The sequence below is a fragment of the Scardinius erythrophthalmus genome (assembly GCF_964197995.2).
Source record: "Scardinius erythrophthalmus genome assembly, chromosome: 14".
Classification (NCBI taxonomy): domain Eukaryota; kingdom Metazoa; phylum Chordata; class Actinopteri; order Cypriniformes; family Leuciscidae; genus Scardinius; species Scardinius erythrophthalmus.
In genome coordinates this window covers 26,367,760-26,385,428 of record NC_138234.1, presented here as the reverse complement: position 1 = coordinate 26,385,428, position 17,669 = coordinate 26,367,760, and the positions used below count along the sequence as shown (strand labels likewise).

The window sequence follows — 17,669 nt, the reverse complement described above, 5'->3', positions numbered from 1 at the left end:
TCTTTTCAAACAATAATTAGGAACCATAGTTTCCACAAATCCCTTCACTCGAATGGGATGTTCTCTTTTATTCTGGACGGCAAGGGCAGTAACTTTTTTTTTCAGTATTAAACTGAATTTCATCAGTATTAAACACGTATTTCATCAGGCTCCAAAATTCTTCAAAAAGAACACAAAGAATGGCCTTCTCAGCTGCCATAGTTGCAACTCTTGCGTCATCAGAACAGGATGTTCAACGCACCACCATTTTCGTTTAAAAAACGTTTTGCAACTTTTTGTCGGGGCTGAACGCATGACTTCATATAATATTCTTCATATATCAATATGTACCCTATATTGATTCGCTAAAATCAAAAGAGGGTCTGGGGTGTAGTGCTCTGCGCCCCGAGGACAATCTGAAATAAGCCAATTAGAGTTCAGCCTAAAGTCACAAGCATTTCAAAAGTTTATAGACAACCATTTGTCCGGCGCCCCACACACAAAACAAACAAAATACAGTTTTTATTTTTTAAAGAGGTGTTATCATGACTACCAGTCAAATATTATGACTATAAATAATGTTATTTCATAATTATTTTGCAATATATAGTTAACTTATTTTTAACATGTTGAAGTAGCCTTCTTCTCTTGAAGGGGACGGCACTCCAGCACCCCCTATTGACCGTCCGCCACTGGTTCTATCACTGTTGACTTTTTTTATGCGAGGTGCCAAGCTCATATGCAGTCTACTGCTGTTGAATACTTTGCAGTTTTTCTTTGTAGTTTGCACTAATAGTTTTTCTTCATGTGTTTAACAAATATTACTTGCATTAACAATTATAAAACTGTCCACAGATCACTCCACGTCTAGTTCCAAAGTTCATCCAATGTTATTTCACCAGTCTTTACATAAAAATGTATAAATATGGACTTTTAGATTAAAGGCCAGGGTAACCTAACCCAAAACTGATAGCTATGATTTGCCTTCAATCCAAGGCTGTTAACCACAATCATTATTTGTATATTTTTTTTAAATAATATTGAATATGTTTTCTGTAATATACCTCCATAGATAATTTTGTTGCTCCAGCATTATTTTATATGATAGGGGGAAAAAACACCTTTTTGAACATAAAAGACAAATGATCAGCATGATTTCACTGTGGACATTGGCTGAAGAATGACATGATGACAGGCCAGGGTAACCTAACCTCTACTGATAATTAGATTAAAATAAGTTGACAGAAGTCTTGTCTTGTGTACAATTTGATATTCCTTTAAAGACATTGGTTAATAATTAATTTAATAATTAGTACTAGGTCAGCAAGAAAATGCTATAAAAGGTCGGTTTCTCTGAGGAGCTCTTCACACACCATCAGCCATGAGAGCTGTTGTGCTTGCCCTGACTGTAGCCCTTGTGGGTAAGTCGAAATATATTTATATATTTTTCCTTCTCTCTCTTTTTAGCTCTATAGAATAACTTGTTTGGAAAATTGAAAACCAAATTTAAAACAAGATTTTCATAGAATTTTTTTTTCTGTTTCTTTCAGCGACTCAACAGATCAACCTTGGTAAGTAATATGATATGGCAAATTAGTTTTAAGTGGTAATTTAGACTGCATTATTGCTTAAAAATAATGACCTTAACAATTGACTAAGATCACAAATTCTGTACACTTTTCAGTTCCTGAGTTTGCCCCTGATAAGACCTATGTGTACAAGTATGAGGCTCTGCTCTTGGGAGGTCTTCCTCAAGAAGGTCTGGCCAGAGCAGGAGTAAAAGTCAGCAGCAAGGTTCACCTCAGTGCCGTGGCAGAGAACACCTTCATGATGAAGGTAATGACCATTGAGAACTGTAAACACTGTAGGTGTTCCACACTGACAGAAAAAAAGGGGGGGGGGGAGTGTTAGCAAGATCTAGTTACAATAGCAGCAATACTCACAAGTAAATATGTTCCCTTACAGCTCATGGATCCTCTACTCCACGAATATGCTGGCATTTGGCCCAGGGATCCATTTGTTCCTGCCACTAAGCTCACCTCAGCTCTGGCTGCTCAGCTTCAGATTCCCATCAAGTTTGAGTATGCTAATGGTGTGGTTGGAAAGGTATTCGCCCCTGCAGGAGTCTCCCCTACAGTACTGAACCTGCACAGAGGAATCCTCAACATGCTTCAGCTCAACCTCAAGAAGACCCAGAACATCTATGAACTTCAAGAGGTGAGAAAATTATCCTGGTACGTTTTTGATCTATTTTGAGATCTGCAATCTAATTTTTTGACTTGTCCTTCAAGGCTGGAGTTCAGGGAGTGTGCAGGACCCACTACGTCATCAGTGAAGATCCAAAGGCTAACCACGTTATTGTCACCAAGTCTAAGGATCTGAGCCACTGTCAGGAGAGAATCATGAAGGACATCGGTTTGGCATACACTGAGAGGTGTGCTGAATGCACAAAGGTAATGAAGAAGACTGGAAATAATTGAAATATTTACTCAATATAATGAAAATGCCATGAGTCAAATGGTCACATACCATTCTCCCAACAGAGGGTCAAGAGTCTGATTGAAACGGCATCTTACAACTACATCATGAAACCATCTGCCGCAGGTGTACTGATCGCTGAAGCAACAGTTGAGGAAGTGCATCAGTTTTCACCCTTCAATGAGATCCATGGTGCTACCCAGATGGAAGCAAAGTAAGATTGATCCTCTGTGAGATTTCTCTTAAAAATATGAAGTAAAAATATTACTAAGAAATAAATAAAAAAAAAAATTTCAGACAAACCTTGACTTTTGTTGAGATTGAGAAGACGCCTGTTGTTCCAATCAAAGCTGATTACTTGGCCCGTGGATCCCTGCAGTATGAGTTTTCAACTGAAATTCTTCAGACCCCCATTCAACTCCTGAAGATCAGTGATGCACCAGCTCAGGTATAATTAATTACTCAAAATCTTTAACAGTCTCCAAGTCAAAGCCTTTGATCCATGAAGACGTCATCTGAGTGTTGCCCTTACTTTTTCTAGATTACTGAGGTCTTAAAGCACCTTGTTGAAAACAATGTGGCCATGGTCCATGATGATGCTCCACTTAAGTTTGTTGAGCTCATCCAGCTCCTGCGTGTTGCCACCTATGAGAATATTGAGGCTATCTGGGCTCAGTTCAAGGACAAACCTGTTTACAGGTACAATGTTTGAGCAATAAGTTCATAGAAATATAGTTCAAGGATTTTTTTTTTATTATGAACATATTTTGAAAACAATGAATCTGTTAGGCGCTGGCTTCTGGATGCTCTTCCTGCTGTTGGCACACCAATCATTGTAAAATTCATCAAGGAGAAGTATCTGGCTGGTGAACTTACCATTCCTGAGTTCATTCAGGCTCTTGTGGTTGCTCTGCAAATGGTCACTGCTGATTTGGACACCATCCAGTTGACAGCTGTGGGTACATCTCACTATACTCAAAGTGCTGTTCTTCAAATATGACCAAAATCAAATTAATCATTTCTGTATGTTGCTGAACAGAGTTTGGCTATGCATGAGAAAATCGCCACAATCCCAGCTCTTCGTGAAGTCGTCATGCTTGGATATGGTTCCATGATTGCCAAACACTGTGTTGCTGTTCCCACTTGCTCCTCCGAGCTCCTCAAGGTAAACACCTCAACATATCCACAAATTTCTGTCATGGACATACTATAATATTTGATATTTGTCTAACTGTATGTGCCTCAAACTCCTCAGCCCATCCATGATATTGCTGCAGAGGCCATTTCTAAGAATGACATTCCTGAAATCACTTTGGCTCTGAAAGTTCTGGGCAATGCTGGTCACCCTGCTAGTCTTAAACCCATCATGAAGCTCCTACCTGGACTGACAACTGCAGCTACTTCTCTGCCTCTTAGAGTCCAGGTTGATGCCATCTTGGCCCTGAGGAACATTGCCAAGAAAGAGCCCAAACTGGTAAGTGTCAGACATTGTAGGAATTTATTACTGTAAAAGATTACACAAATTGTCATTCAATAATACACAAACCTTGTTTTCTGCCTCAGGTTCAGCCAGTGGCCCTGCAGCTTGTATTGGACAGGGCTCTCCACCCTGAAGTGCGTATGGTTGCTTGTATTGTGTTGTTTGAGTCCAAGCCCTCAGTGGCTCTCGTCTCCAATCTTGCTGGTGCCTTGAAGACTGAGACTAACATGCATGTTGTGAGCTTTGCCTATTCACACATCAAGTCCTTGACCAGAATCACTGCTCCGGATATGGCATCTGTGTAAGAACATATTTTTTCGAACATATTTTACTTCATCACATAAAATGAGCACAAGCCAGAGGTAATCATAGTTGTCCATTTCAGTGCGGGTGCAGCTAATGTTGCCATCAAGCTCATGAGTCGCAAACTGGACAGGCTTAGCTTCCGTTTCAGCAGAGCCATTCAGCTGGACTTCTATCATAGTGAGTCTAGACATTTTTGAGAGAGAGATAAAAAATGTTTTCTTGGGTGTTTCTTAAAATGTGTAAAAAATAAATAAATGTATTCTAACCTCTATCCCTGTGCAGCTCCACTTATGATTGGAGCTGCTGGTAGTGCCTACATGATCAATGATGCCGCAACCATCCTGCCCAGAGCTGTTGTAGCTAAAGCACGTGCTTACCTGGCTGGAGCTGCTTCTGATGTTCTTGAGGTGGGACAACCTAGACTTTAGAAAACTGATTCATGGTTTTAAAATATTTTCAGTCTTCACTCAATTGATCCTTTCAAACAGATCGGTGTGAGAACTGAAGGAATCCAAGAGGCTCTTCTGCAATCTCCTGCTGCAGATGAAAGTGTTGACCGTATCACAAAGATCAAGCGCACCCTGAGAGCTGTAAGCTTTCATGTCCAGTGTACAGTATAATTGTGTACTTTTAAGTAATATTATAAACATGATATAGGCAAAATGTATATAACTTTTGTTTTAACACCTCAAGCTCACAAACTGGAAGGACTTTCCAACCAATCAGCCATTGGCATCAGCCTATATCAAATTACTTGGACAAGAAGTGGCTTATTTCAACATTGACAAGACCATCATTGAAGAAGCAATACCGGTATTGTGTTTTAGCTGCTCTACTCTCTCATTATCATATTCTTTTTGAGATATATATTCTAATTCTCACAATTAGAATTAAGTTTCTCATAAACACTATCCCCAGATGGTCACTGGACCCAAACCACGTGAACTGTTGAAGAGTGCCCTTAAAGCTTTGCAGGAAGGAGTTGCCTTCCAGTATGCCAAACCCCTGCTTGCATCTGAAGTGCGTCGTATCTTGCCAACAGCAGTTGGTTTGCCCATGGAGCTCAGTTTGTACACTGCTGCTGTCGCTGCTGCAAGTCTCAATGGTATGTTTTTTTCTTAGAATTTTTTATCCTTTCCTTGGATATGAGGGTGTCACTTCGAAGTTTGATATTGCTCTGTTCATCCCTCTAGTTAAGGCCACCATTACACCTCCTCTCCCTGAGGAGATTGAGACTATGACTCTTGACCAACTCAAAAAGACTGATGTTCAACTCCAGGCTGAAGCTAGACCAAGGTACACTTTTTCAGCTACATTCATGAAGATGAGATATAATGTACACAACAACAGTTATTTGTTAACAGTTAACAAACAATCTCCCTCATTCTTATTTCAGTATTGCTCTCCAGACCTTTGCTGTGATGGGAGTGAACACTGCCTTGATCCAAGCTGCTGTTATGGCAAGAGGGAAGATCCGTACAATTGTCCCTGGAAAAGTAGTTGCAAGAGCAGACATTCTCAAGGGCAACTACAAGGTGGAGGCTCTGCCTGTTGAGCTTCCGGAACACATTGCTGATGTGAGGTAATGTAATCTTAGTCAGACCAGTGTTGCAAACATTCTGAATCAATTCATAAACCATTCAAAAGGTTTCTGAAATTGAGACGTGACCCATTTTTTTCTTACTCCAACAGCTTTGAGACTCTTGCTGTGGTCAGAAACATTGAAGAGCCCAACGCTGAGAGGATTGTTCCCTTAGTACCCGAGGTGGCCATGAAAAATTCCCAGACTCCTTCTGAGTATTCGGTAAATTTTGAACACACATATGATGGATATCAATTTGCTTCAAGTTTTAAAATAGCGAGGCTTGTTATAATATTTCATTATTCTTTTCAGTCCTCTGAAATTCCAGATGAGACTCCCGTGAGAGCTGCTGCTCCATTTCACAAGACTCTCTGTCTTGCTGTCCCATACATTGAAATCAAGGGGTGCGTTGAGGTGCACTCTCACAATGCTGCTTTTATCAGAAATTCTCCTCTCTTCTACATAATTGGACAGCACTCAGCCCGTGCTGCACTGACAAGAGGTATACATTCAGAGAAGATTATTCATTTCAGAGAAAATTACAGAAAAGATAATAATTGTCATTTTGGCTTTAGCTGAAGGTCCTGTAGTTGAAAGACTGGAGCTTGAAGTCCAAGTTGGTCCTAGAGCTGCTGAGAGGCTCCTTAAGCAAATCAGTCTCATTGATGAGGATACTCCAGAAGGAAAGGCCTTCCTGTTGAAACTGAGGGAAATCCTGGAGACTGAAGATAAAAATGCGTCCGTCTCTTCTGAAAGCAGCAGTAGCAGCCGCAGGAGCAGGAGCAGCAGCAGCAGCAGCAGTTCAAGCTCCTCCATGTCCAGCTCTCGTGTGAGTAAGGTGAGGACGTGGAATGTAGCGTGTTGGTTACGTAGCCAATATTTGTCTCATAAATATATTTTTTCACTGAATCATTTTATATGGATTTTTAGACTGCCACTATCATGGAGCCCTTCAAGAAATTCCACAAAGATCGGGTAACTACTAAAAAGCCATTTTTTTATATTATTACTTTAGATTATATTTATTACTTATTACAAAACTTATTTTTGCTTGCAGTTCATGGCACCCCATGGTGCTTCAAAGGCAGTAAGCAGTGGAAGCACTGCATCTAGCTTTGAGGCTCTCCAGAAACAGGTGAATCAATTAGTGTCATTAATAACATACAGTATAACCCAAAGGTGACATTTTGTACTAACATCCACTTAAATTGATTATGGTATATGCTTTCAGGCTAAGTTCCTCGGAAATGCTCTTCCACCTGTTTTTGCTGTCATTGCCCGTGCTGTGAGAGCTGACCACAAGCTGCTGGGCTACCAACTTGCTGCTTACTTTGACAAGCCAACAGCAAGAGTGCAGCTCGTTGTTTCCTCCATCGCTGAAAATGACAACCTGAAGATCTGTGCTGATGGTGCCGTGTTGAGCAAGCACAAAGTCACTGTAAGACTAGAACTATTATCGAAATTAATTTCTCAAGTGAAATAATTTACATCATTACCATCCTTTGAACACAAATGTCCCTCAGGCCAAGGTTGCTTGGGGTCAAGAATGCCAAGAGTATGCAGTCACTGCTAAAGCTGAAGCCGGTGTCCTGGGCGAATTCCCTGCTGCACGTCTAGAGCTGGAATGGGAGAGGCTGCCAATAATTGTCACCACATACGCCAAAAAGTAATGTTCAGCAACACTGAATGACAAATGTATTGTATAGTTTAGAAAATGAAACTGGTTTAATCTGCTCTTCTTTGTGCATCCCTTCACAATTAGGCTGTCGAAGCACATCCCTATGGCGGCTTTCCAGACGGGCTTTAGACTAGAAAGAACAACGAACAGTGAGAAAGAGATTGAACTGACTGCAGCCTTGCCAACTCAGAGATCCTTAAATGTCATTACTAGGATTCCAGAGGTGAAATAGTTTTCCGTTAAATTATGACTCTCACAGAGATATAATAAGAAAATTCAACAAATTATTTTTCTTCCTGCTGCTCTAGATGACACTGTCACGGATGGATATTCGTCTCCCTGTCGCTGTTCCTATCAATCCAGACGGAACTCTTTCCATTCATATCGATGAGGACATTCTCTCCTGGATCCAGAAACATTTCAAGGAAGAATAAGACATGAAGAATTACATTTTTACATTTTCAGAAGAAAATGTGAGCTGTATTTATGTAGCATTTATTGTTCTTTGACAGTTTAATTGAATATATTTAACAACCTTGTGATGTGTGTAATGTAATGCAATCTAATGTTAATAAATACCCTGCAAGTCTCAGAAATGTGTGAACTGCTTTCATTTTACAATAACACTAAAAGGCCTCATCAAAAAAATATGTCTTCAGACGAGTTTTAAACATGTTTACAGTGGTAGATGATCTGACATTGGTAAACCATTCCATAACTTTGGGGCAGCAACTGAGAAAGTGCAATCTCCTTTACTTTTTAAGTGTGACCGAGAAATTTCTAGGAACAGCAGATTTTGGGATCTCAGAGACCTGTGTGAGCAACTAAAATGTATAAGCTCAGAAACATATTTGTGTGCCGATCCATGCAGAGCTTTAAAAGTATACAAAAGTAACTTGTACTTTATTCTAGAATGAACTGGTAGTCAGTGCAAAGAGGCCAGAATTGGGGATATATGATCCCTCTTTCCTATTTTTGTCAGCAACCTTGCTGTTGCATTTTGTATTTTCTGAAGACGTGACAGCGAAGACTGACTTACACCCAGGTACAAAACATTGCAGTAATCAAGATGTAAAGAAATAAAAGCATGAATTACTTTCTCCAGATCACTGAAAGATTCGCAATTGAAAGAAACGAATCATCACAACTGAATTGATTCGTCTGTCAAACTTTAACTCTGTTAAGATAAAACCCAGATTCTTAAAGGAGAACTCCGGTCAATTTGAACATTTAGCTAATTTTTTTGTAAATTTGGAGTGCTGTCAATACAGAGAACAATGGCAAATATCGGTGTTGCCTACACCGTGTTATCCTCTTTTTAAAATTTGCACCTTGTTGACTTAAATGGTGCAAGTTTTAAACCTGCTTTTAGCCTCTTAACATCCTTGATGTGTCATTACAAGTGCACAGCTAATGTGTGTGATTCCTTCAGAGTGAACACGGGTGAATCTGACTGCAGTAGATGTGAAAGATATGAATAAAAGTGATGTTTATTCAGCCAGCACTCATACCTGTATTTACATCCTGTTTTCGGTCGAAGTCCACAGTAGTCGATTGTCGAGTTCACGCGCGTGATCATAGGTAACTAAACCTATGCGCGTGAACTCGACAATCGATTACTGTGGACTTCGACCGAAAACAGGATGTAAATACAGGTATGAGCGCTGGCTGAATAACATGGTGTAGGCAACACCGATTTCTGTCATTGTTCTCTGTATTGACAGCACTTCAAATTTACAAAAAAATGAGCTCAATGTTAAAATTGACCGGAGTTCTCCTTTAACATGTGTATTCAGAATGGATGACAGGACCTAGATTTGTTGCTTTATTATTTGCACAGCTACTACGTCAGACCGTGGAGCTCAGTTCATCTCTAATGTCTGGAAGGCCTTCTTCAAGCTCCTAGATGTGACCGCAAGTCTGTCATCGGGCAACCATCCCCAAACCAATGGGCAGACGGAAGGGAAGGTCCAGGAAATCGGGTGATTCCTCCAAACCTTCTGCTGCAGCCACCAGAACCCTTGAAGCCAGTTTCCAGCATGGGCAGAGTACGCTCAGAATTACTTGCGCCAGAAGAACACCGACCTGACTCCTTTCCAGTGCATACTCGGATACCAACCGCCCCTGTTCCCATGGTCAGGGGAACCCTCCAACGTTCCTCCAACAAGCCATCCATCATAGAAGACAAAGGAGTCTACTCAGTTCAGTTTTGTTTGGACTCCCAGCGCCGAGGTGGTCGATTGGAGTACCTTGTCGACTGGCAGGGGTACAATCCAGATGAGGGTTATTGGGTTCCTAGAGATGACATACTTGACCCTGATCTACTTAACTCCTTCTATGAGAACCGTCCAAATCAAAGGGCGACCACCTCGACGTCGTGGTCCCCGGCCCTCAGGAGCGGGCCGTAGAGGGGGTATACAGTCAGGGATTCGCCACGCTCCACCTTCACTCCCTCACAAGGCTCACTCTCACTAGAGTGCTGATTACAACCACCTGTCACCGATCACCACACTCATCAGTACCCTCTACAAAATCCTGCACCACAGACACCATCATTGTCTGGTCTGAACTAGGACTCACCCAAGATATTCCTTACCTGCGATACTCTGTGTTCTTTTCCTTGGCTCCAAACCTGCCTGTCTCCAGTTCTCCAACTCCCTGTAAGAGAAAACATCTAATTTATTTAGTACTCAGCGTTATACTGGTGTGTAGGTTGCATGTGGTGCAACACACCCGTGTTCCATTGCTTCATCATCATCGTCTTCATGGTTGTTGTCTGCCTGCAATATACTTTCCATCTATCTGTTTGAATAAAGACTGTTTATTGTTTCTAACTACTTCTGCAAGTTTGTGTATCCTGACAGTCCTTTTGGTTTTATACATTTGTTTTACTTTATTTTTAGCTTATAAATTTACTATCATAGACAGATGATCTTTCCTGATATCTGAAAGTAGTCAAAGGCACTTGTCAATATGGTGAAGGGGTGGATTCTTGAATCAACTGCCGCTTCAATATATACTTTTGATTGGTGTGTAATCAAGTAATTAACCAATATTTATCCTTCTAAATATTAAACAATTTGAATGACTTCAAGATTATGGGATTTAGGTAGTAACATAATCACTTGTCTTCTCACTGGAACATGCTCTCTCCTTGTTTTGTTTTTTTAAGAGAAGCACCCAACACATGTTAAAACATTTACTCTTCTAGCTGACAATGACAGCCTAGGTCACTGAAGTCACTCAGGCCTGTCTCGTACGTGATTCACAAAGTATTTACTTTACTTCTCATCTTCAGTCACAAGAGAATAATGATGAATATTGTCTGAACCTCTTACTGAGAGAAAATACATCTTATCGGTATGTTTTGGGAAAGTTTCCTGATCAGAGCTAGAGCTCGACCAACTCCAACCTTGAAGAAGCTGTGTATTTGTGTGTGTCATTCTTTGTTACAGGTCCTGACTTTTGTGAGGTGAGTAACTGGCACCCAGGGGAGATGAAATGACCATTATATGAACAAACTGGAGCCTAGAAATGCTGATTTGTGACCTTGTTGGATAACTTCGTGCTTAAACCAGGATCCTTATCATCCAGATAATCAATAGAGATATGCTTCTGTCCATATGTGGAGATTTTCCAAGTTTATCCATGTCTTAACCAGTCAAAATCATTCAACCTGATGTGATGACGTAGTTTAGTGACCTGTGTTAGAGTATAATTGCTGCTGTATTGAGTGTGTATTGAAAGTTGTCTACAAACTCCTTGCTGAGTGTTGAAGATGATTTCTGCTGATGAAACTTCCAACTATTCTTCAGTAAAATGTTCTTCAATTGATTGCATCTTTGACTCCTGGTCTTCATTAATCATATCTGGTCCTTGGGTCTTAACTGTGAATTCCCCTACAATAGTAAAGTGACAGATTAGTCACACATTGCCATCTACAGACATTTGTAAATGAATAGACTGCCCCATTGCATCTGCAGTAACATCTAAGTACTCATCTGTGTACAAATCCATTCTTCACTACTTCTTTGTTGGAAACAAAATGTCCCTGCCATTCATTTGTTTTGAGGTTCTTCAATAATTTGAATTTCATCGATATTTTGACCAAATTTAAAAGTATCTCCACCTTCACCCTGCCTTCATGTGATATCAGACAATTACAAATAAAAGTTTCCAACTGCAAGTTTATGTAAAGTCGGAAAAAAAAGACAAAGTCAGGATTTAAAATGACAGTTTAAATTGTAAAAATTACAAGTTGGTCAGTAAACATGTTAACATTTTTCTTCTTTTTTTACAGTGTAGCCAATATGTGGGGCCTTTGCTTTATTGTGTTAGACAATGTGGGGCATTCAAATCAAAAAGGCTGAGAGCCACAGCACAAGAAGCTAGTTACTAACAAAAGTTTGTAAACTGTTGCACTTAATTTAAACTTAAAGCCCAATATAACTTTGCAAAAAATTGTGATCTCCAAAATACTTATAGGCCATTCATTTTTTTATCTTAATCCTAATGATGTTGACAACATATTTGTCAAGTTGCTTTAATGTCCAGTTAAAGAAGAGACACTAGATTATTTTTCTAATTTAATAGAGTATATATAAAAATCCTTACATAAAGAGATACAGTAAAGACTTATATTTTATTTGAAAAAAGACATGTCCATTGTATAACTATTAGGGGTGTAACGATACACCAATGCCACGGTTCGGTTCATATCACGGTTTTAGAGCCACGGTTCGGTTCGGTTCGGTTCGGTTCTGTTTGCTGTGGGGGCAGGGTTCATGGCAGGGCACCAGCAAATACAACACTAGATTCACTTTTAACTTAAAAACAACAACAACAACAACAACAACAACAATAATTTAACTTATTAACTTTATCTTTATTAACTTAACTTTGTACATTGGCTTCACGTTTTCTTTAGAGCAGTAAGCACACCTGAGTTAACTAAAATGAAATAAATGCCTCCACTGACTAGTCAGAAATAAACTGCACACCTGAGTTAACTAAAATGAAATAAATGCCTCTGCTGACTAGTCAGAAATAAACTGCACACCTGAGTCAACTAAAATTAAATAAATGCCTCCACTGACTAGTCAGAAATAAACTGCACACCTGAGTCAACTAAAATTAAATAAATGCCTCCACTGACTAGTCAGAAATAAACTGGTCTAATAAAATAAAATTTATAATACTAAAATTTTAAATTCTTCTTCAAAAATACCATCATGTCCACATTCTCAGGTGAGAGGCTTGCTCTCTGCGCTGTAACAATGTCCCCTGCTGTAGAGAACACCCGCTCACTGGGGACTGATGTTGCAGGGACTCCTAGGAAGCATTTAGCCAACCTGGCTAAATGGGGAAACTGGCTCTCTTTGTCCTTCCACCATGCAAGTGGATTTGACTCCACTTGAAGAGTCGGCACTTCCTTGTAACGCTGCACCTCCTCTTGCACCATTTGAGACAGAGACTTGGATGTAGGTGTGCTCGTCTCCACTGGAAATAACTTGCCAAACAGTTCTGCGATTGGTGCTCTTTTGGCTGGAGGATCACATTCACTGCTGGATGCCAGTTCTGACTGCTCCTCTGAGGCTTGGGCCTAACAAGGACAAAGCCACAAAATAGTTTTAAGTTACTATTGCTAATTGCAATTCATATCTGACAAATAAAACTACCAAAAACATAGTGATGCTCATCATTTCTGATGATCTAAGTTTCTGTTTAGATTTTAATTTAATTTATTTTAATTTAATTTAGAGTTTCAAAAATTATATGTGTAAAGGGCTTTTCACAGGACATATTCACTACTACAAGTAAGATATTTTGCAGGTCTGTGGTATTTATAAACCATGAAATTTATAAAATGTATTTTTTTAAATGTATTAATTAATTAATTAAAATTAATTCATAAAATGTATTAAATTAACTCATTTTGGAATTAAAACAATTAAACAAAAATACCTGCAGTGAGGGATGGTATTCCAGAATCTTCTCTTTCAGGCTGTTGAAGACGATGCTGCGCGTGGTGTCATCCAGAAACGGCAGAGATTTAAAACGTGGGTCAAGTGCAGTACTCATATGAAGAAACTGCACAAGTGTTGAGTCAGAGTCTGGGTATCTGTTGGTGAAGTCGGACACAATGGCAGACTTGACATCTTTCACAACTGCTGAATCTGTGCAACTCAGGTTCATAGATTCCAGGATGGTGTGTTTCAGTGGCATTATCATTGAAACGGTTGGCAGCTGTTTAGTGCTCAACAGAGCTGTTACAGTTTTCAGTGGTTTGAGAACCTTAACAATTTCCTCAGCTACTTTTACATCTTCATCAGACAGAGTAACAATGTCCTTAATGTTCCTCTTAACATTCTTGTCTGTAAGTGCTGAGAAAACAGCAGCCTGCTGTTCCAGGTAGCGCTCAAGCATGTCATAGCTTGAGTTCCACCTGGTGGGGACATCCTGGATCAGCGTGTGTGTAGGCAGTTGGAGCATCTCTTGTTTGTCCTTGAGCACTGCTGCAGCAGTAGTGCTTCGATGGAAAAAAGTGACAACTTTTCTCACTCTGCCTAAAAGCCGTGACATCTGGTTAACGCCCATCCCCCGTTGTGAAGCCAGGTTAACAGTGTGTGCAAAACATCGAATGTTTGGTGAAAATCCGGCTGCTTTAACTGCATTCACTATGTTTTTGGCGTTGTCTGTTGTGACGGGAACAGTCGCGTTTTCTCTGTCAATTTTCCACTCAGCTACAGCTCCCTGTAGTATTTCCGACAGATGATCACTTGTATGGCTTTCATAGACAGCGCGTGTCTGGAGAACGGGATTTGCAATTACCCAGTTGTCGGTAATATAGTGCGCCGTGATCGTGATGAAGGACTGAGTTGCACGGGAGGTCCATCCGTCTGTAGTTAAAGCAATGAATTTTGCATTGCTCAGGTCCTCCACCAGTTTGGCTTTCACTTTGTTGTAAAGTTGAGGCAAAACATTCTGACTAAAATGCGGTCGGCTCGGTAGTTGATATCTGGGCTCTAACACATGTAGCAAATGCGTGAATCCGTCGTTCTCAACAACTGAAAATGGGCGCATATCCAGCGCCATGAAAACACCAATTGCCTTGGTAATTGCTTGAGCACGGTCTGAGTCGGCCTGTAGCTTAATTCTAAAGGCAGTAGGAAGAGTTTCCTGTTTTTGAGGTCTCTTACGTGTGCTGCTGATATCAATGTCGGGATGATGTCTCCGGAGATGCGCTTGCATGTTAGAAGTGTTTCCCGTCGTATGAGAAACTTTTGTGAAACACTTATGACAGACGACGTGCGTTTTGTCTATGACACGATTTCCATTATTGTAGTCCACTGGAAAACCAAAATATGCCCACACAGGAGACGTAAATGTGACCGGAGGGTCTTCAATCTCAATATGCCGCGAAGTTGCCATCGTGAAGTGCGTATGTAAACTCCCGAGCGTGATCGATCGCCCAAATCACGTGTGTGACATGCACTTTATTTAGTAAATAATAGTATAATAATATTTAGTAAAACTACAGCTCTTATTAGTTGTTAAACGTGTACTAATTACTATTTAATCAAATGTCATGGAAGAAAAAAATAGTTTTGTGACAAAGTGAAGTGAGAATTGGGCCGGGGCAGCAGGGGGCGGGGCACGTCCGGTTCGACATGAGAGTATCGCGGTTCGAACCGTGGCTGTTGTATCGCGGTTTTTCGGTTCGGTTTGAATATCGTTACACCCCTAATAACTATACCACCAACAAGCCATTGTGTAGGACCCCGACGATTGTCTCAAGTTAAACTGCATTGTTTGATTTACCTTCTGTGTCGTTGCCCACAACGCTTCGGTGACAGGACTTTGAAATAGCAAACAAGGAAAACAATAAAATGTATGACTTGCAAGCTAGCCAACTTCATCCAATCTCCATGATCCTTATTTTTTTTTTTTTCTTCATTTGAATGCCTTGTGAAAAGACATTTTGTAAAGATAAAAGACACATTTACTTTCATCTAGGAAGTATGGTGTCCGGGAGGGGACATTGAAAAATTGCTTGTTGTTTGGTAGCTCTTCAATATAAAGAACAAGTTGCCGGCTCAGGGTGCTGACCCGCCAAAGGCTGTCCGATTAGAAACGAAGCGAAGATGTACTTGCTTTCTGGGAATAACTCATTTATTGTCACCACTCAACAGACTGATTTGTATGGTTGTGGTTGTTTTTTTTTTTTTTTTTTTTTTTTTTTTGCATTCACGCACAACACTCCAAAATGCGATTTATAAACAGTTTATACTGCTGTAACTTCAGCGTCAGTCTCTGTGAGGGCGGGGGAGATCACGTGGTCAAGGTTTCTGGACGCTGATTGGCTCAGGCAAGGTGCTGTGTATTGCCTGTGCCTCAAAATCAGAGGGAGAGATTTTATAGAGAGAGGTTAGAGTGACAGCAAACGATAGCCTTTTCACATAAGGGCTAAAATATATAAAAACAATAGGGGTTATGTGCAACTTAACTTCCGTATTCTTTAAAACAGATCGCATCACTTACGGTTCAGGTCTTTTGTATGTGTAGCTGTTTTACTCAAGATAACTTAAAAGGAGCAAGCAAAGATGGTCATAACCAATGTATCAATCAGATTGATATCTAAAAGTTTGTTAATTTTTTCTTCTTCACACTAACGTTTAGATATTTAAATAGAGGTAGGTTACCAGGTAGGTTAGCTGATTACCTTAAAAGTCCATAGATATGAGCATCAGTTCATACTGCTGTTAACACTTTCTCTGACAAGCGGATGTAATAAGACCAGGAGCACATTCAAACTCAAACTGGTGTGCAACGTTTTGCTACGGTTTCCGGGTTGAATGACATGTTTCCTGGAAACGGTGTGCAAAGGGGTTTGAGATACGTTTTCTCTTGTTTGCGTTTGGTGGGTGTGTCAAAATTGTCAGCCAAATCAGCAGCAACATGAATATAAACCACGCGGTATTAAAGAGACAGCTCGCACAATGCGTCCAAGTAAAGACGTTTACAAATGTGTCCGCTGCAGCTTGGTATACGCAACAATTGAAGATATTAGAAGACATGTTTGTTGTATGAGTTTTATAGTAAAAATATAGCATATCAACAGTGATCAGCAATAATGATAAGCCTAATACTCACAATGAAAACAATAAGGTCACAGATCATAACAGAGTCTCGGAGGTAAGAAGTGGATTATCCTTCACCTGAAATGTTTGTCTTTTCAAACAATAATTAGGAACCATAGTTTCCACAAATCCCTTCACTCGAATGGGATGTTCTCTTTTATTCTGGACGGCAAGGGCAGTAACTTTTTTTTTTTTCAGTATTAAACTGAATTTCATCAGTATTAAACACGTATTTCATCAGGCTCCAAAATTCTTCAAAAAGAACACAAAGAATGGCCTTCTCAGCTGCCATAGTTGCAACTCTTGCGTCATCAGAACAGGATGTTCAACGCACCACCATTTTCGTTTAAAAAACGTTTTGCAACTTTTTGTCGGGGCTGAACGCATGACTTCATATAATATTCTTCATATATCAATATGTACCCTATATTGATTCGCTAAAATCAAAAGAGGGTCTGGGGTGCAGCGCTCTGCGCCCCGAGGACAATCTGAAATAAGCCAATTAGAGTTCAGCCTAAAGTCACAAGCATTTCAAAAGTTTATAGACAACCATTTGTCCGGCGCCCCACACACAAAACAAACAAAATACAGTTTTTATTTTTTAAAGAGGTGTTATCATGACTACCAGTCAAATATTATGACTATAAATAATGTTATTTCATAATTATTTTGCAATATATAGTTAACTTATTTTTAACATGTTGAAGTAGCCTTCTTCTCTTGAAGGGGACGGCACTCCAGCACCCCCTATTGACCGTCCGCCACTGGTTCTATCACTGTTGACTTTTTTTTATGCGAGGTGCCAAGCTCATATGCAGTCTACTGCTGTTGAATACTTTGCAGTTTTTCTTTGTAGTTTGCACTAATAGTTTTTCTTCATGTGTTTAACAAATATTACTTGCCTTAACAATTATAAAACTGTCCACAGATCACTCCACGTCTAGTTCCAAAGTTCATCCAATGTTATTTCACCAGTCTTTACATAAAAATTTATAAATATGGACTTTTAGATTAAAGGCCAGGGTA

General features: G+C 39.9%; 2 protein-coding genes across 2 annotated transcripts; one reads left to right on the top strand and one right to left on the bottom strand.

The window, feature by feature from the left end:
• Positions 1–1,348: 1,348 nt before the first annotated feature.
• LOC308701909 (vitellogenin-like) lies at positions 1,349–7,937 on the top strand (the record flags this gene model as incomplete). Its single annotated transcript, XM_081384383.1, has 28 exons — positions 1,349–1,400; positions 1,530–1,550; positions 1,664–1,815; positions 1,945–2,196; positions 2,271–2,432; positions 2,523–2,671; positions 2,755–2,905; positions 2,999–3,156; positions 3,247–3,412; positions 3,497–3,622; positions 3,713–3,931; positions 4,021–4,238; positions 4,323–4,420; positions 4,526–4,650; positions 4,732–4,833; positions 4,937–5,056; positions 5,162–5,348; positions 5,437–5,539; positions 5,640–5,825; positions 5,936–6,047; positions 6,138–6,327; positions 6,401–6,663; positions 6,756–6,800; positions 6,883–6,960; positions 7,057–7,263; positions 7,349–7,491; positions 7,588–7,726; positions 7,812–7,937. Exons 1-28 carry the CDS (start codon positions 1,361–1,363, stop codon positions 7,935–7,937), a joined length of 4,038 nt encoding a protein of 1,345 aa, XP_081240509.1. The 5' UTR covers positions 1,349–1,360.
• Positions 7,938–9,986: 2,049 nt separating this feature from the next.
• On the bottom strand, positions 9,987–14,754 carry LOC308702193 (E3 SUMO-protein ligase ZBED1; the record flags this gene model as incomplete). The annotated part of the gene is made up of 4 exons (XM_081384862.1): positions 9,987–9,996; positions 10,100–10,161; positions 12,731–13,105; positions 13,468–14,754. 4 exons carry the CDS (start codon positions 14,752–14,754, stop codon positions 9,987–9,989), a joined length of 1,734 nt encoding a protein of 577 aa, XP_081240988.1.
• Positions 14,755–17,669: the final 2,915 nt, after the last annotated feature.